Raw genomic sequence first — 22,780 nt, forward strand, 5'->3', positions numbered from 1 at the left:
GACCCAGCTCAGACACCTCGGATTCCAGAACCTGCTGGGGCCAGGGCTAACCCCGCCCCCTCGCGGTGGCGATAGGTCGAACTCTCTGCGAGTGCGCAGCACTGATTAATGAGGTCGGTGACTGCCCAGGTCCCTAACAGCCCGACGCCTCTGCAGAGGTGAGGCCAGACCCGAGTGCCTTAAAAGGGGGCTTCAGTTCTTCCTGCCCGAAGGGTCCTTGAGAAGCCTGTTTGTTTTTCCCGGCGCTTGTCTCCTCCCATCCTTTGCTCTCATTGGCCGAGCCCAGTGGGCGGATGGGTTGCCATTGGCCGGGGGGCGGTGCCTATCCCTGGCCAGGGTGGGGGCGGGGCCTCCGCGGAGCTGAGCTTGCCCTTGTGTCTGGTGCTCGCTAGAGCTGCCGCCGCCGCTGCTGCCTTCGCCGCCGCCGCCGCTGCAGCCCGAGCATCCGGGAGCCGCCGCCAGGGCTGCTGCCAGCGCTGCCACCCCTCCTGCCAGGACCCCGGGCGCCCCGAGCACAGGCGGCGGCGCTGCTTGCTTGCTCCCTCGCCCCGACCCCTCCCCGCCGCGACCTCCCCACTCCGCGCAGCCCTTGCTCGCACCTCCCCGGCACCCCGGCACCCCTGCATCTCTGCACCGCCTGCTTGGGGAGCCCCGGCGGGCGCTGGGACTTGCTGTGCGCGCCTGGAGGAAGGCGAGCTCCAAACCCTCGCCCGGGCTGACCGGCTGTCGCCGCTGCACCGCTGCGAGGAAGAGGAGGAGGAAGAGAAGAAACTATTTCGTCCCCGAAACCGCGTTCTGCGGGTGCTTCGCTGCTGTCGCTGCCGCTGCCGCCGCCGCCGATCCGCGTCGCGGGTTCAAGCTCCGCAGCGGCGGGGAGCGTGGGTCCGGCGGAGCCTGCGCTCGGTGCGCGGCCACCAGCATCTGCGCGCCCCTCGCTCCTGCCCGCACCCCTCGACAGGGACCATGATCTGGAAACGCAGCGCCGTGCTCCGCTTCTACAGCGTCTGCGGGCTCCTGCTACAAGGTAATCTCCGCCCCGCCGCGGGGAGCAGCAACTTCACGCCCATTCCCCGCCGAGCCGTCCCCGCTCCACCCCGCATTTCCGCGCTCCCCGCCAGTCGCAGGGTCCCCCGCGATCTCCGCCCCCTCCCCCGCTCCCCGGTGCGGCAGGGCCGGCGGCTCGCCCGGCCACTCGGGGCTGGCGCGGGGCTCAGCCCTGCGCCGGTCGCCGGCCCCTCACGCGGCACCTTTCGCCTTTTCATTCACCTGAGCCGCCCGCACGGCTCGCTCCCTCCGCGCTGGCGCCTCCCTCCCACGCCTTTTGGCTGGCAACTTGTGCCTCCCGCGACAGCGCACCCTCCCACCGCCCCCACACCGCCTCCACCTCGCGCTCTCCGCCGAGCCTCTGTCTCCCGGCGTCTCCTCAACCTCCCCCTAGGCGAGTCGCCTTTCCCTTTCCCCTGCTTCCCACCCTCGGCAGATCCGTGTGTCTTTAAAAAAGTGTGCGAGACCCCGAGAGCGAGCTACCGGGAGGCGAGAACACGGCAGAGGCTGCACAGTGTGCATTGCAATAACATCCCGGGGGGGAAATGTGTTGTGAGATGTGTCATTCACCTCAGAAGAGAGGGGAGACTCAGTCTGCGATTTTAAAAGAGTAAGGGAGAGGGAATGAGGAAAAGAAAAGGGAACCAGTGAATGAACCAAGAAATAGAGGAAGGGAAAAATTTAAAGATCCAAACCCACTTTATCATCACATCGACTTTTTATTATTCAGTCTGTGTCGTTTTCGTTTTTCTTACAGCAAAGAAATACATGCTCCCTAGCAGTTACTTTACTGCTCAGGGATTGTCACTCTGCCTCTCCATCCTCTGCCTGCCGCTTCTTTCCGTAATTAATATTATCCTTTCACGTGAATTGCCAGAACCCCTGTGACCGCAGTGGAGGGGAACTGCACAAAACACTGTTATTATGCAAATCACTGGGTTTGGGTGCAGAGTGACTAGGGAACCCGGCTCACTTTCCCAGACCCTCTCTTGGAAGAGGGAGGGAGGGAGGGGCCCTGTGGAATAGGAAGAGGATGCTGATAGTGAAATACAAGGCAGTGCACGGAGAAAGAGTGAATGGGGAGAGCACACTTCTGGGTGGTGGAGGAGGCAGAGGAGGCGTGCTAGGGCTGGTGGGCAGGAGCCTTAAGGCTGAAGATTGTGGCTTTGAAGAGTGTTATAGCGATGTGGCCAGAGTGTGAGATGTGGGGAGGATTGATAGGCTGTAGGATTTTTTTAAACCTAGATGACTCTTGATTTCTTGATAAATCTTTTGCCCACCTCTAACCCAGCTGCATCATTTGGGTATCCCTAGGAAAGATGAAGTTGATCAAATATGTTTGCCCCTAGGTTAAAGGGATATAAAAGTAAGACGCACGTACACCCACAGGCGTGCAAAACCCAATCGGCCTTTGGAGGATTTAAATGAGGTCAATGAACCATCTTTCAGCAAGTTCTTGGAATGCATCCTTTCTTCTACCCGCTTCTGGGATGTAGACTGGGGACCGTATTTTATTTGTGCTTATTCATGAATGTAAAAGAAGACTGAATATTCCTGAACTAATTAACTGACCACACAGAGATACTTCCTAGAATATGTTATAGTAATGTGTATTTTACGATGGCTATACATTTCCGATGTCGTATGCCAGAATCTCCGGGAAGGCAGACATTCCACCTCCTATTGCCACCTCATCCCGTTTGGCACCTTGCACACCCCCACCATAGCTCAAGTAACCCTGGTGGCTAACACATTTCTTGGGCTGCTAATCCATGCTGAAACACCCTCCAGGAGACCTTAATTCACCTCTCAGTAACTTGCATTTTTCAGCTGTGCTGTGCTGAGTGTGTGTGTGCCTGTGTGTGTGTGTGCTTCTGTGCTCCTGCGCGCGCGCCGGCGTGCGACAGATAGGGGAGTGTGATGTGGGGAAATCAGTTAATTTGGTGATTGCGATGAAAATTTTGACACCGCGGGATGTGTTTTCCCTGCCAATCTGTGTGTGCTGGCCCTGGCTGGTCATCGCACAGACTGCTGGGCTGGTTCGCGGAAATTATTTATTATAGAGCATGTGGGCCATGCACTGCACTTGGGGGTTGCATCCTGTCTTCCTTCAACATTTCCCCGTGAATTGTCTCTTCAGTGTTCTGCAAAAATAGCTGTCTGTTGGTGCCTCTCTCTCTCAGCCTGGAGGAGAATTTACTCTTTTTCAACCTGGAGAGATTCCATCACCGACATTCAAGGCATGGGGCTCTTTTATTGAGTATGTAAACCAATGATTAAGACAGTGCTGCTTTTCACAGCCAACCAGGGAGATGAAACTGGGAAGGGGTGTGAGTGTGACAGAGCAAATGCACCACTGCAACCAGCGTGAGCACTAGCATCAGGTCCAAATAAATAAATAAATAAATAGGCATCCTGTACAGCAAACTGGAGAAGTGCACCAGTCCAACTAAATCTGTGTGCTTAGAAGGAGACCATATATATACACTTACAGAAAGAAGAGGAGGGTTTTTTTTCTCCTTTTTCTTTTTAAAGAGGAGGAGAGGATGAAGCCCACCACTGGACTGTCTCTTCATTTTTGTGGCTGTCTCACATTTACCAAACACTGCTTCCACAGACACAGCACACTTTGTCGGTTTTATCTGGTCTTGCTCCAGTTGCTCATGCCTAAAAACATTGCTTTGGGCTACAGATTTATGCTTCTCCCATTAGCCTGCTGCTTTATTAGGTATTGGTTAGGCTTTAATTCTTGGACGCAGATTAAATACTTAGCAGGTTTTCCTGTGTGCAGGAAGAGAGGGCGATGATGGTACTAGTAAGCAGATGATTTGGGTTAGGGGAGTGTGTAATGCTTCTCAGTAGTTATGACTAGGCAAATGCTAGAGTCAGTCAACAGCTTCTTATTTTTAGCCTCATCAGCTCTATAGAAATATTCAGGCATTTAAGTAATACCAATCAATTTATTTACCCCTCATACTATTTGTACTATTATTTTTTTCTCTTGCAGTTTTCATTGTTTGGGACAAAACTCATTTGAATGTATCTTGTGTTTTAATTAACCATGTTTTACATTTTTGCCTATTTTACTTTTCCTGGAAAGCATAATTATTCTGATTTTTTTAATAGGTGAAGTGATAAGCAAGAGGTAAAAAGTCATTGATTGAAAAAGAGGGGAAAATAGGTTTGTATAGTTGTATTTTATAAGACCTACCTGTTTTTCTTCAGTGAATCTTTAGGCAAGTAGGTTGAAAATAGATGTGTTTCTAATAAAACATTTGTTTCTAACAGAAGTATAACTTGGAATGTAAATTACTTAATAACAAAACCTTATTCATCGTTAGTATCTTTTCCTCTTATCCCCTGTCAGAAAGAAAAAGAAAAAAAAAAAAAGCTAGAGAGAGGGCAGGGGACATACTAGAGAAATGACTTTTATTCAAAATGAGGATTGCAAAACCTTGCCACCTGTAACTGAGAGCTCCTGTAGCCGTGGAATAGATGCAATTCAAATGCTTCCTCTTACTAAAGCCTCATCTGCTTCCACATAATCTGAGAAAGCACAGCAAAGGTGGAGAGGCTGCTGTGTAACACAGGAAACAGTCCTGGGAAGGGCAAATATAAGAAAAACAGGCATGCATAAAGAGACCTGATTTGTTGAGAACCTCATCTCCTTTTAGCAGTTAATCTTATACAAAAATACATCCTGACCAAGTATTGGCGGCTTTGTGTTTTTTGCAATGTGAAAGATTAACAACATTTCACTTTCTAAGAAAGATCTGCAGGTTAATGCTTAGTTTTACATACAAATTACTTAGCCTTCAGTATGTACCATTAACCTTTGGAAACATGTTAAGACAATGTATTATATGTATTTGTATATACTTCATGTAATAGTAATACTTCCCCAAAGCATATCTCTCCAACTCTTTTACCTCTACCTGTAAGAACTTCTGTAGTGTCAAGCTCTGTTCCTATGCCAGATGGAATTCTTGGAATATATGTGGTTTGCTCCTCATTTTTTAAAATTAATATGTACTTTGACTTGGCATCTATGCATAAAAAACAAACATTGTGACTTAAAAGTTAAATAGCTGACAGTTAGTGATTAAGAAAATTTCTGAAAGTGGTGGTGTCTTAATTTTGAATTAGGAAGTGAAACTGGCCTTGTTGTTGTTTCCCGTTTCATCAGAACCCTGGGAATGTAATGTGACAAAGCCAAGTTTCAGCTGAGATGACTCTTCCTGTGTCCTCCACTAGAAGATCAGACACTTGAAAATTATTTGCCTTGCATTTAAACAGTGAGATAGTGTTATTTTTCATAAAGAAAAAAATATCACTTAACTCAGTTAAACAGCAAAATGAAGTGCAAAAATATTGGAAGACATCCTGAACGTGCATTTGAAAGTGGCCTGGAACCAACTTCTGATGACATCAGTTTTCTTTTTACAGTAAGGAGCCAGTGGGATGTCTGCTGATGGAGACACGTTAGACTTATTTGTCAGGAAGAAGTTAGGGGGAAATTAATGGTATGGCGGAGACCTCTACTACAACGACAGTTATACTAGTGACATGTGTTTTATGATGTTATTGTGAAGATCCTCATCAGAATACATTTTGTAGGACTCCTCAGCAAAGTCCCCTGATGTGTAGTAGTAGGCTCAGGGTTGATGAGGCAGGAAAAAATCACAAATCAAAGAAGCAGAACTCAAAGATGAAGTTAGAAGTCTTTGTTCTATTAGCAAATGTTGGTCTCATATACCCTGTTTATAGCTCTGCTACCCAAAGATTATTATAGGTAAGCCTTCTGAGGGCAAGTCCTAGGCTTTTCACACAATAGCTGTGCAGTTTTATTATCCTCATTTGGGTCCAAGCATAAGAAATGAATTTAGAATGAAAAATATGTATGCTTTAATTAGTTTTGATAGAGTTAAAAGTCTAGATAGCAGCACTGTTACTTTGTGAAGTCATTTACCTAATTTGATATCTTGTAGGCTTAAACTGGTTTTTGAAACAGGATTCCCAAAGAAAAGTATAACTAGTTCTCCATACCTGTCTTTAAATAAATTCTATCTAATCATTCTTCACATGCTTTATAATCTATTTTTTTTTCTTTCTCATGATGAAAGTCTCAGAGATTTTTACATTAGATTAGATCATAAATTCTTCCCTTGAAGAAGACGAAAGACATAATTTAAATTTACTCATTTAACCTAAAATATTTAAAAAGGACAAGTTCATCGCCAACATTTTATTTGAAAATGTCAAGCATTTTTGGAGAGCAATTCTGTAGGATCCAGAAAAGGCATCTTTTGCAGATTCCTTATGTAAAGAGGTGGGTGAGGATTAACCTGGAGCTGTGACAGCCAAAGCCCCCTGCTGTGTGAGGATGCAAATGGCATCTTAGGCCTAATGTGCTCTGCTGCACCAGGCAAACACAGGCAAGAGTCATGTGGCATGAGAATGAAATGGGAACGCTCTTCCCGGCTGTGGTAAACATGTGTTATCTTTTAGCTTTTTATGCCCAGAAACAATCCACAGTATTTATAATCACACAAGCTTATGACAAAGCAAAAGAGACAGCACATATCTTGAGTGGTGCTTAGTTAAAAAATCCTAATAAAATTGTCAACATTTTTATATATTCACTAGTGGACATTTTATTTCCTCACAAACTATCAGGACCATAGGTCAGTTTAATGAAGATTAATAGCAAAGTTAAAATAGTATTGCTTGCACTTTTGGTCTAATAACTGTTGGTCTGGGAAATACTGTTGTATTTTTCCTTTAGTGGGTAAAGAGTTAGTATCTTAGTCTAAATCTTATTAAAGCATTTCCTGTGTAATTTTTTTAAAAAAAGAAGTAAAATTAAGTGTTCAGTCTGTGTTCAGAGGGTTTAGGAAAAATAAATTGGACTTGTGTTATGTCACATCAGCATAAAACATTTCTGAATCCTTGTTATCATATAGGCACCATCATCAGTTAGTTTTCTTAAAAAAAAAAAAAAAAAAAAAAAAAAGTAAGAACCGTGCTCCATTATTAGGTAGAACCAACCATGAAACCTTATCAGGTAGCAATAACTAATGTAGTTTTGTTTTGATCCTATTTATTATAGAGTAGTATAATTGAACATAATATATAGATTGATTTTTATTCAAGGAATGAATCCAGTTAGCCCTGTTAATGTGTTCAGTAAGTTTCCTTACACAGATACAAGATTGCTTTCATATTAGAAGTAATAGTCTATTTTAAAATTGGGGAAATAAATATTCTGCTTAATTATATGTCACTTAGAATTAATACCAAAGTCAGAGATGTGCTTAGAAGCATTCCTTAGTTACTTACCTATGTATGTGTACATTCATACATGTTTAAAATATTACAATATTTTAAGACTAAAGAATGTCTTTGTTTATTTTGTAAATGGTGAAAATTTGGAGCATTGAGAATGAATTTGAGGATAAAAGGGTTTTGTTTTTAGTTATTGTTTTCTTTCATCCTTTTAATGAAGCTAGGAAATCCACATTTAAATTCATTTTCTTAGACTGCAGCTATTAACTCTTTCACTTACACACAAGTTTAATTGTGGAACTGCAGTAGAGGTGACAGAATATGGATCTTCTTTTGTGCAAATGAACTGAGTGATGAGAATCTCTGGGTACCTGAATAGATACAGGGCTAGAGCTTTAAAATCTGCTCTAAAGAGAACTGGCCATTAATTGTTCACAGTGTATTTTAGAGATACTTGAAGTAAATATTAAAACATTCATTGTTCAACTTTTGTGGGAACTCTGAGTCAGCAAATTGTTTCCACTTAAATATTTAAATTTAAGCTTGAGCTTTTATAGTGCAGAAGAGGAAGCTCTTGGCTTTTCCTAGTTAAAGAAGTATCCTAGGGCTGGTGCTGTCGTCATTGAGGATGTGTTAGAAAGGAAATAAACATTCTTCTGCTTTGAGAAAATCTTAAACCTAAGGGTGAACACATAGCAAATAATTTCATGTTATAAGAAAAAAACTCCTTTTAGAAGTTAAATTGAGTCTCCAATAATTTTGTGTATCTTATGATGATTACTTGGCGGTAAGGCTGCATTATTTATCTAAAGTTGTCTTTGGGAACAGAGGGAGAAAGCCCCATTCCTAACAAGAATGTGCTGCTCATTGCTAAGTGTATAGTGTTATATTGATTCAGTGTAATTTATAAAGGCAATTAATTTGTTCCTGCAAAGAAATATTTTTAGCTTCTGAGCAAAAATAATTTGCATTTAAAAATATAGGTGTCTCCTCTAATGCTCATTTAAACATCATCTTGAAACATACCTTATGTACAGTATGTTCTTGTTTTCTTAATAAATTCACGTTTTACAATAACTTGTCACGTATTCCCCTCCCCAACCTGGGGGAAGAAATGTCCATGACACTTAACACCTTCTGTTCATCCTATATTTTATATGCCCTCTGTTTTTCAAGCTGAAACTATAGACTTGAAAGGAGCAGAAATAATGGGTTATAAATTAGGATATTTATGTTTCAAAGCAAATTAAAATGCATAATAAGCTTCCTATTTAATTGTCATTCCTCTACTACTATGATCTATTTTATGTGCTGAAGTGTATGTAGTAACCCTGCTTCCATCGTATGCTCCAGAAATATAATAACTCTTGTTCCCTGACCATGTTACCAACCTGAAATACTCATTAAAAGAAATTAATGGAGAATGAAGAAAAAAGAGTTTGCTAACAGATGATATTTCTGAATAGAAATGTCCTGTGTGTTTTTCTTTGATCCCTCAAGATGCTATCTCAATATTTTGCAAGAATTAAACTTGTACTATGTTCCTTTAGGTTTTTTTTTTATTTCTGTTATTGTTATGGTTGCATTTTTGACAGCTTCACCTTCTTAATCTTGTAATAAAAAAGGCAAAAAAAGGAGAAAAGGAATGTGAGTCAGCCAGCCAAGCACACACACAAACTCCTGGCAAAGCCCACTAAATTAGCATATGCCAGGCTGAGTATTTCCCTCTGTTGTTGCATAATCCCTTCCTAATACGAAATCAGTTCTCATACTTAACCCCTTCAGGAGGTTTGTAGTTCTCCGACTGTTAATATTTTTATTTTGTTTCATTTGTCTTCTCAGGAATTGTGTAAATCATCTATTGAAGGGCTTTTATGTCAAGCTCTTTTTTTTTTCCTCTCCGGTCTTTCCGTATACAAATGTTCCATTCTCTGTCCAACTTCAGAATCGAAGAATCAACTTTTCTATAGCTTTCACTGAGAGAATCTAATTAGCATTTTAGTCTCCCTTTACTCATGTGCAGCTTTCTTTAGAAAATGTATTAGTTCTATGAGGTTCCCCTAAGGGTTCATAATACTCTAGTTTGTTACATGTACTGTGATATTCAGTGTGCCTTAATTATGCACGTGGCCTCATTTCAAAGCCTTTTCAGGGATCATGAGGGATAGAACAGGGGTCTGGCTGTAAGTTCACTGTCATGTATTAATGTGTAGGTGGTATTCAGAGGAGGATGTTTCTGAAGGCAATTATATATCTATGACTCCAAAATAGCAAGGAGTTACTCACAGTCTGCATTTACTAGTTACCCTGCCAAGGCAGAATTAAATTCATCATTGTGATACATAATACAGTATCTGTTATTTCTAAATAGTTCTTTGCTCTAGGAATGAAACAAAATAATGAGGGAAAATGTGTATTCTTCACTCTGAATAGGAATTGTTCCTTAACTTGCTTAAAAAAATCAGATATTTTCCTATGTTAATATTCTTTTCCCTAACTCTTCCATTAACAGACTTTGCTTTGGAAGGATCTTGAAGTTTTGCTGGTTATTATTCAAGGGCTTAGATTTCTAGGTAGTATGAATTGCTTCCAGTCTATGCAGACTGCCAAATGTCAGTGCATTTAAGACATTATATTTTGGTGTTTGATTTGGAAGTTGGATGCAATTTGAGGAAGTGTGAACATTTAAGTTGAGAGAGTGAGAGAAAGAAAGGAGTATTTTTTAAAAAGACTTATCTGTGGCTAGATTGTAATTTATAAGGAAGATACTTCATGGTAAGTTTTAAAGTGCTGTGATATTAATTGTATCATTTTATTTACATGTATTTCAATACTGTGTCATAAAAAATATTGGTTTATTTTTAAACACATTGTTATTTATTTATGGCTGTGGCAGTGTAAACCCTTTTTTAATTTTGGGTGTGTGTGTGTGGTACTGAGACTGTATCTAGGGCTTCCCACTGACGTACTAGAGACAGAGTCTACTGTAAGAAGCTACCCCTGGGACTGAAGTTTCCATCTTCTGGTTTCAGCTCATCAGAATGGTGGTAATAACACCTGTGTGCCATTGCCCCTGAATGTGGAAAGCATTGCAAAAATTGATGTAGTAACTATTTTAACTAATTTTTTCTTATAAACCATACTTCTGAAACATTTGTGGCTTAAAAAATTCTGGTGGTGTCTAGAACCCATAGAATTTTTGACCAGAGTCTGATGTATTAGTTTTAGTGCACAAAAGAATGACATCTGCCCCTTATTGCTTGTCTTGAGCATTTATGTCTTGAGAACTGAACATTTTGTCTATCCTATGATCTATGTAGCTCTTTGTGTGAAATTTTTTTTTTTTACATCATTTTATGTAGTATGCCTCCTGTGGTAAACCATAGAGTTGAAATCTTAGTGTTCATTTTATTCCAAGTGCCTCATCAACAATTTGTAGCTTTTGAAATGTTTTCATTCTGCTGATTGATTAGTTCTTTCCCAATACATTTAATCTTGACACAACTCTTCAGTTGGATCAGGATATTTAAGTATTTATGGTATCACTGCCAAGATGCCAATATAGTATTCTAAATAGAGTAAATATTTACAATGACTTTTCATTTGGGGATGTTATATAAGCACCAAATGCATTGTGAGAAACACAAAACATCTTAAATAATGGCATGCTTCAGAAGACATAGTTTCCTTGCTTTTACTCGAAATCCCTTTAAATTTGCCCTCTAAACATTTGCCTCAAAGCTTTAAATCTTGCACGTTTCTTTGGGAATAAAAAGGACTTACAGCTTCCTGTTTCCTACAGATTTTTATTTCTAGTCTCCTTAGATATTTGGTTAAATATGAAGCCACATCGCCTTATTGTTCTATTTGCAGTGGCTGGTATTTCTGGATAAATGTATCAACAGAGAGGAATTAAAAACTGACCTTGATCCGCAGGATTATGAGTTCAACTGACCTGCTTTTGTAATTGCCAAGCTACACAGTAGACGTTCTCTGATTAGTCCCTGAAGTAGAGGCTCAGAGTACCCTCTCAGATGGAGGAGTTCTTGTTCCTTTTTTAAAAAACATCCTAAATATTTGTTGGTTTGTTTATTTTAGTGCTTAGTCATACTTCAACAACTGAGAATGCATGTTTGCTATGGCTGACTTTTATTTGTTGTTCTTTTCATGTGTTTGGAAAACAGAGGAAGGTAGGACGGGAATGTTAACTTCTTTCTGAAGAGAATTTAAACATAGTTGTTAGTAGTTGAGCACCAAGCAAGAAAAGGACCCTCGGGTGTGTGGTGACTACATTGCCACATATTGTGCTAAAGAATACTTTGGCTAAAAAGTCCCAGTGAACCATAACTTGTCTGAAAAATCATAGATTTTCTTCAGATTTTAAAAATGAATTGTTCTGATGTCTTTTGGATTTTTACTGTTTCATAACCTGATATTTGAAAAGGTATTATTAACTCGGTTAAGATTTACTCGTGTAAAAATCCCTCTGTTATTCTCATGGAGAAATACACCTTCAGAACATGTATAAAGTAGTTTAAACTAGCTCTGTTTTTAAGGGTTATTGCCTGTAGCATTATATTTTTCTATAACCTCTATTAGCATGTAAAAGCTTACTTGTGTTAAAGCGTGACTATTTCGATCCACAGCACAGGAGAATATACTCCACTGACGTGGCTTTGTAAGAATTGATAAAAGGGAGTGTTTGGGATGCTTCAATTTGTTGTTCCTGACTTTTTCAGTGTTTCGATCAAAATGCTTTAGTGTATTACTGATTTTTACTCATCGAGGCTGTTCCTATAAGTCTATGATTAGGTAAGACTTAATTTGTGTGTGTAACTGCATAGTATGTGAAATACCAAAAATCTGACAAAGTGTTATACCCTTGTGTTAACTCTTTTTTTTTTTTTTTTTTTTGTCTTTTTCATTTTTATCGGTACCGGGGATCGAACTCATGATCGCCTGCTTGCAAGGCAGGTGCTTATGCCACTGAGCTAAATCCCCAGCCCTAACTCTTTAGTTTACAATAATCTCCTCAGAATTTCAGTTTAATTTAAGAAAGATCATCATCTGTGACTAAGTACCAAAGCATTCTAGACTATTTTTGTGCAGAACTGCCAAATTAAAAACAATTTGTCATTCATCAAAACAATATTGTTCTAAGATCTTTATAAAAAGGTTTCATGCCCCCTAACATAACAACAAAGTTCAGTAAGATTTTATGAATTAATTGTAAAAGTCAAGTAAAATTTATATTAAAATTTCACGTCTACTAGCTGGTTTTATTTGGGGGGAGGGCATAGAAATGCTGTAGTTAAGACTAATGATGTTATGAAACTTCAATTCTCTGAATCAGTTCATTTCCCATGGACTAGCTAAAATGTAGGTAGTCTAAGAAGTTCATAGTTTTTTAGAGTTCTGGTAGAGGTCATTAAGTCACATTTACTTTAACTTTTATCTTGCTTTCTCCAATTGTATTGACTAAACAAGGATGGACTACTAACAAAGCAGAATATATTTTCTCTAAGGATATGACAGAGTAAGTGTCTATGCGTCATAAAGCTTGTATTTTTGATGAGTGCAGACAGACTTGGGAGATTAGAATATTCCTGCTAAAACAGCAGCAGATAGCTGGAGGAGTGATGTGATGGTGGAGAAACTAGGCAATAATAGATCTTCGTGGTCACCATGGAGTTCACATAGCAGCGGACAGAGCGGAACCAAAATCACTATGCAAGTTTGGTGCAGTGGCCTGCTGAAAGTCTTCAGTTTTGTAGGGAGAGTTCTTTATTCTCTAAAGAGAAGAGCTTCCATTGTATTAAGACTTTGAATTTTGGAAATTTTCTGCAGCTGCAAGCCATGATAATAATCAAGGAAACTGAGTCCTCATCCAGTTTATACTGCTGTCTTCTTTGTTGGTTAGCATATATTAGCAATACATAATTTTGCATTCCCTGTGTGGAGTTGGTATATGTACATAACTCATCTTAGTTCCTTTTTAAATTTCCTTTCTCTCACCTTCCTTTCTTCTCCCTTCTTCTCTTGATCCCTTTCTCAGTTGAGAAAGTTCTATCTTTACTTGGTATTATCTATCTTTTATTTAGCTCTTTATTTATAATTTGGGTTTTTCATATAAAAGAATCTATGTGATATATAAGCTTGTGTGCCTGATGTATGGCCACTGAACATTATGGTCTCAAGGTGGATCCATTTTTCTACAGATGATTCAACTGTATCATTCTTCATGGCATAATAGTACTGCATTTTTTTGGAATTACTACATTTTCTTTATCCATTCTGTTTTTATAGACACGTAGGCTGCCTCTTAAAACCTTTCATGAGTTAATTGTCTTGCATCTTAGTTTCCTCATGAGAAAATTGAAAGGTCAAAACCATATCCATTTTTCAGTGTTGTGAAAATCTTACAGATGACTGCAAACTATGGAAATAGTGCTTTTCCCTCTCCACATAAAGATGTTTTATAAGGCACGATAACATGAACTGTGATCTTAAAATACAAAAATTTAATTGTTCATATTTATCTTGTGTGTTATTCAGTTCCTAATGTTTTCATATTTTTATTCTGATGTATATGCTTATGTAAATCTCAGATTTTTTATTGTTTTTTAATTTTATAAATTAATCTTGTAACCATTTTTATCATAAAATGACATTTACAGATAAACTACAAAGATTAGGAAATTGCTGACCTGTTAGTCATTTTTATTATTAGAAGTGGACTAGATTGAATTTTTCAATTTTCTTTTTGACTTCATATTTCTGTGGATATGATGTATTCATAGAAATTTCTACACACATTAGTTTTCATGGCATTTAATTCAATTAAACAAAATTTATTCATTTTAATTTTATAACATACCTGCTAAAGTGATCACAGTACATATCTATTTGAAGGCAGAGTTGTAAATGCTGGATATCCAAGGTAGAAATGGTCTCTCCCCTCAGGAAGCTGACAGTTTAGTTAGTGGTCTAAGAAAAAGAAATGAAAATACATATTGCTTTCGTTCTTTCTGTTTTGAATTAAAAATAAAAACTCTGTTTTTATCATAGTATCTTTTCAGATACTGAATGTGAACATATCATTGAAAATGTGAAATCACTGATTTAACAACAAAGTTATAAAACTCACTGAGCTTTTAATGTTTCTTATTTAAGGTTGGATTAAAGAGGTTTCATTTCCTCCAGTTGTTTATCATGAAAACATTCTCAGTAGGATGCCAGTTTCTTTATCTCTTTTTTTATTAATACAACTTGAAAGAAGCTGACAAGTGAACAAGAAATATTCAAGCATGTTCTATCCTAACTGATTTGTTCAAGAGGATGATTCATTTAATTTCATAAAGGCTCAGTGGGCCAGAACAGTATATGACCAGGTCAGCAGGGGGAATGTAGGGGAGAAGCGGTCTGGAGAAGGATCTATGTAACAAGCAACAATATTTAGTTTTTTAGAGCTGGAGTTCTGCTTGAGCAATTCTGATGTTACCAGCAACAGTCATTTAAAGAGCTGTTGATCCCTCAGGGAAGACATTTTTTTAAAGTGTCCTATCACAGAATAGTGCTCCCTGTACTGTGTCATATATATTAAAACTCCATCCCTTGTTTATATTATAACACATTGTGCCTGATTAAAACTTGTACTATTATAATATGAATTCTTGAGAGTGCAGATGGAACATTTGTGGAGACTTTCTTTCTGGTGAGTCTGCTGTGAATTTTTTTTGAAATATCTAGCTTATAAACAAAGGAGAACAGATAGAGATCCAGTTAGGAATTTTGAAAATAAAAGAAATTTTGTATACAATGATGTAACATAGCGGAGAGAATATTCTTGGCATCATTTGTCACTCTCATTAGTGAATTACGATCTCAAAGTGGAAAGAATGCTATATTCATGGTAGGTTATATTGTAGTTTAAACATTACTATTTATTGGCTGATGATACACCTGGAATTGATACACATTTGTAATAGATGAAGTAATTCTGTTTAACATTTATATACACTTTGGAAGCCATAATCAAAGTAGTCTAGCATGTATTTAAAGACTTGCTTATTTGGATTATATACAACAGTAAAATGCAGGTAGAAGCTTAACCATTCTCATTCACATTACTTTTATTTCATAAGAAACTATAAAATTAAAGCAATTTAAGTAAATGCTCTGTGACAGGTGATAATTTTCCAGAGTGTAGTTTTATGCTAAATGATTTATTTTGAAAATATATTCAGTTTTCCCGAGTCAATCAGAGATGCATACATATCTGGAAACTTTTATAGCGGGAACTAGGTGGTGCTATTCGGTCATCTTTGTGTTTCAGGGGCTTCTTTTTGTCCTGTTCCAGATTCGTTAGACACTTTCATACAGTGAATTTATGAGGAAGGTACATCTTTGGTCTTTGAGTAGCATTATTTCTTTTTATTAAACAACTAAGTGTATGTTGACTTTGATCTTTAATTTTAGCAGTATTATACAGCAGGTAAAAATCTCTACAGACGTAGCAAGACATATATCATAGTTCACTATTTCTCTCATGTCTTTCTTTAAAATTGAAGATATATTACATTCTGAAATTTTCAGATATTTGTTATAAGTCTATTTAAAACTCTGCTTTTCCTTTTATTTGCCTAAACTTTTATAATTGAGTCAGAAGATAAAATTTTGACATTTGTACAATTGGAGTCCCTTTCATAGAAAGTGCTACAAATGCATCTGTTCCAGAAAGCATTTATGTCATTTGAATATAAGAAATTTTATTAAATGTTTAAGCAAAAGAAAATAAACCTGTTTCATGAAAAGAAATTTTGTGTGACTAATTTACTTCCTTGTCAAAGAAACAGACCTGTTAGTGTTGTCACGCTTCAGATCACTGTGCTTTCCAGTGACCTTGGTGGTACCTGATCATCCAAAATACAACACTTATTTAAACCTAAATAAATGTAACTTTATTACATGTAACTTTATTACATTGGTACCTTTGGGGTATATTTTCTTGGAAATAATTATGCCTTCTTTTAGATACCTTTATATTTCAGGAATGAAGAAAAACCGTCAATGATTGAAGTTTTTTTTTTTTTTTCATTAAGATCATCTTGTACTGTACATAAATAATTATGTTAGGTTTTTAAATGATTTTTCAATGCCATTTTGAAAAGTATGTTATATAACTTATTCTCATGAAGATCTATCTATAAGATAATAATGGAGTACTTCAGATGTTCTAGTGTGTGACCTTGCAGAATTGCAGTTCTGGATATCTTTTATTTTAAATGGGGGAAAATTATATCATTATTTTTAAATACAATGAATTTACTAGAAAAACCCTTGATATTTTCTGCTATTTTGTGAATCTTTTACCTGTATAAGAAAAAAATCAATACAGAATTTTAAAAAATGGTTCTACAGAATACCATCTATGTAGAATGAATATCTCAAGATAACATATTGTAGATTATCACACAAAAGCAAAGCTAGTATTAGATTTCTGCACTTGTGCCTGGCTCTCTAAAAAAACAAAAGTCACACATATTCAATATATTTAGAATGAAGGAACTGCAAAAGAGAAATGGAATTATTCTTTCACAAAGAAAGCTTTCATTTGCTATTAAGTGAAAACTGCCTTATGAAAGATTTGTTAGCTACCATTTTATATATCTATAACCTTAAAATGTGAAGAAATCTCACTGCCAATGGATAAAATCATTTTAATAAAACAGCTTGATGTTATATTTTATGTATAAGTTTTTAAATAAAAATACTCCCTCACTTTCAGGTATTCTGGTTATGAGAGTAAGTCTGGTGATTTGTTGTTGTTTCAGAACTAAAACTAGATAGATAGACGCCAGGCACATCTCTGGCAATGTTTCTTCTTTGATGGAGGCTCTAGATTTTAAAACAAAATTGTTCTACATGTTTTTGATAATTTCTTGTGCCCGTTACTCTTGTAGATCTTTCATTAGAATAGGAAAAAGCTTCATCCATATTTGTTTGCAGTGAAGACTAATCTGCAGTAGTATAGCATAACATAAACAATTAGTGATCAATGGCAGAAAACAGATTATTCAGAGTGGCAACTCATCATTACAAATGTTTCTTTGGAAATTTCTATGGAGGATTATTTTCAGTTGCACATGTTTAATTAGTGTTGAAAGATTTATAGCTCATGAACCTAAAGGTGTTTTTAGTTGAAAAGGTTGACAAAAACCCAACAACTACTAAGAAAACAGTAATGAGTAGTGAATTTCTTTCTGTGATAGCAGAATGAGTGACAAATATAGAAAAATAGCTGCGGATAACTAGGTTAATAAAGAACATGCACAGTATAATAGAAATGATATAGGTGTTGTAGACTTTTTAACTATGTTTTGATTTTCCTGATAGAAAGTCGAATCTCAAATATGATTTGATATAGAATAAAAAAGCTCATAGCAGGAAATCAAGCTTTGATGAACCCAGTGTATACTGGCCTATGCTGAAGGAGATTTGAATGGAACTGAATAATAACTTATGATCATCTTTGGTACAGTGTGTCCAGAACCAATCAAACATCTGTAGTGGAAGAACACTGGTAATAGCATTAATAGGTAAGTCTAAATTATATTAGTCATGTATATAAGAAATAAAATAATGAAAAATCTTTGCGGGAAAATACATTACTACAAACTGAACATATTCTCATACACAGTTTACATCAAAATGAGAACATTCTAAATGTATCTTACTTGGTTGCCTTTGATTGTCCCAAGTTCAAATTTGTCTTAAAAAGTGGTGCTGTATTCTCCTTACAGTGTGTTGTTATAGGTGATAGGGTACGATAATTAGAACGTTCCTGTGTTTTTGCAGGCCAATCACTGGATAACCTTTTCTTAGTGGGGCTTTCCAGTTTACAAATTGTCAAGGTTTTAGAAGTATCTTCTCATTGGGTGCATATGTTAAGTCCTGAAACTAGAACAAACAGCAAAACAGAAATAATTTTTAGCAACAGCAATGGTTTCATCATTGATTTGTTTTTATACAATATTGACTTCAAAACAATGCAAAACTTACTAAAGAATTCTCAGCACGTAATTCTTAATGTGTAAATCAGCAGGTGTTTCCTAGAGAACATGGCCCCCTTGAAACTCAAATCTTTAATTTGGTAAGGATTGACATTTTGGGGAGCTAACTTCCTCAGTCAACTCATTTGCAAATATCTTTGTGTACTCTAGTCACATATATAGATATAAGAAAAGCATTAAGAATTGAAGTTGCTAATCTACACATCAAGAAATAAATCTAAACATGTATATAATTCTGGAATAGTCCAATATCTAAGATGTTAGCATTGCTATCAGCAACTATTTACAATATTAATTTGTATAAATATACTTTTCCTTTTCCCTATTAGCTAGTAATCTCTGCAAGTACAAAGATATTTATATCATTTATTTATTTTTATTTTTTTCTGATTTTTCACCTTAGAAAATTGCCTGGCTGTAGTTGTTTCCTAAGTTTTTGTTGTGTGAGTTTTTTTCTGTTTATTTTTAAAATATTACACTTTGAGCAACTTCCCATAATGAACAGAAATCAAATTAATAACTTTATTAATTTGGTAATGTATTTAAAATACATCTGCTAAATTTATTATGACTGACTACAGGTCAAGTCCTTTTTAAAGATATGCTGAATACCATATTTGAGTATATGCACATTGTTTGAAAACATTTGTAATTGTGCTTATACTTCTGTTCATTAAAAAATGAAAATAGAAAACAGTTTTTTTGTTTGAAATGTCATAATGCTTTTTTTGAGGTACTGTACATTTCCTCTGTTGGTTGTTTATCTTTGCTAATAGTTTAAGATACACATATAAATTTGAGTGCATATGTGCTCATGTGTTGTTTGGGTGTGTATATTTAACACCAGAAATTGTCTGAAGCCATGAAATTGTAACTGAATTATGAGAAGAAAATAAAGCCAAATATCGTAATAGGCCATATGGGAAATTTTACATAAGAAACATGTTTTAGCAAAATTGGATGAAAGTTTGAAATAAGCTCTACTGCACTTTAGATTTAAACATGATCTCATTTCAACCCTATTTAAATCTTATTTCAGAGGCAGCATAGTGTAAATGGAAAGGACCAGGGACAGGGCCTCAGGAATTAAAGTTCTGATTATGACTGTGCCATTGCTTCCCTCTGTCACTCGGGGTGCTCTCCAGGGGTCAGTTACTCACAGGGTGTTAGGCTTGGATCATCTCCAAAGACTTTGCAACTTTAAGATGGACTATAATTCAGTAGCTAAAATAAAATAAATGAATATGCTATGCAAAGGTTAGGATATGATTATTTCTTTGCCATTATATGAAAAGTTTTAAGCAAACATGCTATAAAAGGATGAAATATACTACTAGTAAAATTTATAAAATTCTACTGATGCACATTTGCATGTATTTAAAATACTTGTGTGTGTGTTGAATTTTGGAGCATGCTTACAGCTGTATAAGTACATAAATCAACTACATAAGTCAGTAAATAGGAGTGCATGTACAGGTATTCATTGTATTTCTGACTTTTGACATTATTTTCTATCATGGGATCTGTGAATACTAGAAATGGTATCTTGGGAAAAATATTTAGAAATATCCTTAAGCCAGGAGAAGGAAACAGTGATTCCAGGAATAGACTTCAAGAAATGAAGATTATTTACCAAAAAGTACCGTAAACATCTTTTAAATTTAAGTAACAGCTCAAAGCAAAGGTAATACTCCTAAACTACTACAAGGATACTTAGATTTTTGCTGAAAAATAATTTCCCGATAGGACTGCTAGACTTTAAAATGGAATGTGATGAAATGCATCCTTAGTGTCTAAAGAACAGATGATTTTTTCCATCTCATTGGATGATTTAAAAGTGCACACTTCAAGATAAAGTTGGCGATCTGAAGGGCTTCAAATCATGAGCTAGCTCATCATGAAACCAGTTTTCACAATTTGAAACTAATCCAGAATTTCACTTTTATTTAATGGAATTTGTTCTGAAGAAACCCAAATGCTTATTATTTCCTTTCTAAGTATGTCATAAAATTAAGGTTTTATTGATTAATGTAGAGAGGATTTTATAATAACCCTAATCATAATCATACAAAGAGTTAAATTCCCTTCATTACAGAGCAAGGCAAATGTAAAGTGTTTATAGGCGATGTAGAAGGTCAGTCCTCAGACTAATTCAGCGACAGCCCCAGATGCCTGGCTGAGCTGCCAACACAGTTGCTTTTGGAGTCTGCCAGAAAGTCAGCTGCAGCTGCAGGGAACATTTTTCCCCCTCCATGCATTTCTAAGCCTGTGGACTTTGACAATTGCCATGGAAAGAACAGAATTAGAAAATGTAATGCAGGGTGATGATCACCTTAGTTACCCTATTAATGGTTTTCAAATTAATTTATTATGAACAGCTAAGTATAAACAGCAGTTTTTACACATATGCATGTTCTCAAATCTATTTAGTGACATTTTGGAAATTAACATGGTGTGATTATCTTTGATTTTCACATTTTATTATTTTGAAATTTCTAGTAAAATAATATTTTAATAGCACAAAGCTACAATTTTGTATTATGTTCAGCAGTTAGAGAAACAACCACAGATCATGGGAGCAGAGGAAACTAACATGGTATGATTTTGAAATCCAGCAGGGCTGCCTTCTGATCTTCCTTTGCTGTGTAACATTGAGAAAGTTATTTTACATTCCTGAGGTTAAGATGTTTTATCTGAAAAATAGAACTGTGATATCCTTCTCAGAATAATCATGGGGGTTATTTAATTAACATAATAAAATGCTGGTGTGTCCAGACATTATGGACACTCAATAAAATTATAGGAAATTTTTGATAGAAAATCCCACAGTAATTGTTAAACACAAAATGTGTGTTAGAGCCTCAGAATTCTGGATGCACATTGCTCAGTGGTATTTTGTACTCCACTTTTAACAGTATCATAACAACAAAAGATAATCTAATGAGAAAGATTTGGAGCTCCCTGATAATAATCACAGAAAATTTTGAAAGAAAATAGTAGTATATTCTTTCATTTTAAACTCTTAACTTTAGGCCAGTTTGCTAGAGAAAGAAAGGAGAAGAGGGAAAGAATCTTAAAATCAAAAATGATTGTAAATATGCAAGTAAGTACTGACAGAGAAGTGACTTTCAAGTGTTACAGCAGCAGTGTACTTTAAAGGTAAATTCCTTGCATTTTGGACCTTACATCTATTTCTCTATTTGAGTTCAGACAGCTTTTACTCATTCATTTTTCTCTTTCTTCTCCCTTTTCTTTGCCCGCCCCCTTCTCTTTTTAGTTCTGTTCTGTTTTGAAAGTAAATAACAACCACAGAGAGTATCTTTCTTTGTTGAAAGTATTAAATATGTTCTTGGAAAGAACATCTTATTTTTATACAGATGGGTTTCAGAAAAGAAATGTAATCAGGTGTCAACAATGTAACCAAAAAGTGTACTACTCACCTGGGTGTGAATACAAGGTCTGTGGAGTGATCAGTCTCCTGCTTTTCTGTTCACAAGTACAGTTATGTTCTGTGGACGGCATTGTTTTAGGCAGCAAGTGAAACCTTGCTTGCTTTGTCTTTATACTTGTGTTTCAAGTGTGACTCACATGTTAACTATTCATTATATAATTCAGTCAAGGTTTCCAAAGGCCAGGCTACTTTTTTTTTATTTTTTAGCAGACATGCTATGTGCACCTCGGGAATACCAGCATTTGATCTCTCTTCTCTTGTGATTCTCAATTGAATAGGAATATTGTAGATGCATTTCTCAGGGAGAAAATAGCTTTTGCTCCCCTTCCTTGGGATTTATCATTTTCAAGTTAATAGAATATGCACATTGACCAGAGTATTTTACTATATGTCGTTCTGGATGTAGAGAGTAGAAAAAAGGCTCCAATTAGTAATAATTGAGAATTAATGTAGCTCTGTAAATACTGTTTTATAAATAAAACTTTTAAATCATTATTTATGCTGATAGTTTATATTAGCATATACTAATTAACTGATATATACGTAAAATTCAAGATGCAGATTTCTACCAAGTACCTATATTAATTGCATTTTTAGGATATTGTTATTTAGCCTACACAATATACGCAGACTTTAATTGACAATATTATAGGAAAGGAAAACAGATATGCTTAGAGAGAAGAAAGGATTAGGATGTTACCTTCGTTGTATGTGTGACTGCCATATATATAATATCTTATTGTTTCAAATAATTTATTAGAATTTGAATTGATATTTTAAAATTGTATTAGTTTGGAGTTTATAACTGAATAAAAATTTAAAAACCTTTTTCTTCTAAAAATACATCAGAAAGAAGTATATTAAATTCTAAAATATGAAATGGTAATATGATCAGTGCAATGTAAGTAAGAATTACAGAGCATAGAAT

At 36.6% G+C, this 22,780-nt stretch overlaps 1 protein-coding gene and 1 long non-coding RNA gene across 4 annotated transcripts in view; one reads left to right on the plus strand and one right to left on the minus strand.

Moving 5' to 3' along the window:
- The first annotated feature begins 221 nt into the window (after positions 1–221).
- Cadm2 (cell adhesion molecule 2) overlaps positions 222–22,780 on the plus strand; it is a 980,415-nt gene continuing 957,856 nt past the window's right edge. For 2 of the 3 annotated variants that reach the window (XM_063224757.1, XM_063224758.1), the window contains exon 1: positions 355–1,024. In XM_063224757.1, the coding sequence (XP_063080827.1) occupies positions 964–1,024 (61 nt within the window). In that variant the 5' untranslated portion in view covers positions 355–963. Of the gene's footprint in view, positions 1,025–22,780 lie in introns of all 3 variants that reach the window. The other variant, XM_063224759.1, reaches the window with a different exon arrangement.
- LOC106027586 (uncharacterized) lies at positions 4,457–21,956 on the minus strand. Its single transcript, XR_001201175.3, has 4 exons — positions 21,842–21,956; positions 18,066–18,288; positions 14,207–14,316; positions 4,457–4,643 (listed from the first exon to the last, which is right to left on the minus strand). It is a non-coding gene; the product is annotated as an uncharacterized LOC106027586 (long non-coding RNA).

This window comes from Cavia porcellus, unplaced genomic scaffold (assembly GCF_034190915.1).
Source record: "Cavia porcellus strain 051 isolate PalLab524CR breed Dunkin Hartley unplaced genomic scaffold, mCavPor4.1 scaffold_15, whole genome shotgun sequence".
Lineage (NCBI taxonomy): Eukaryota > Metazoa > Chordata > Mammalia > Rodentia > Caviidae > Cavia > Cavia porcellus.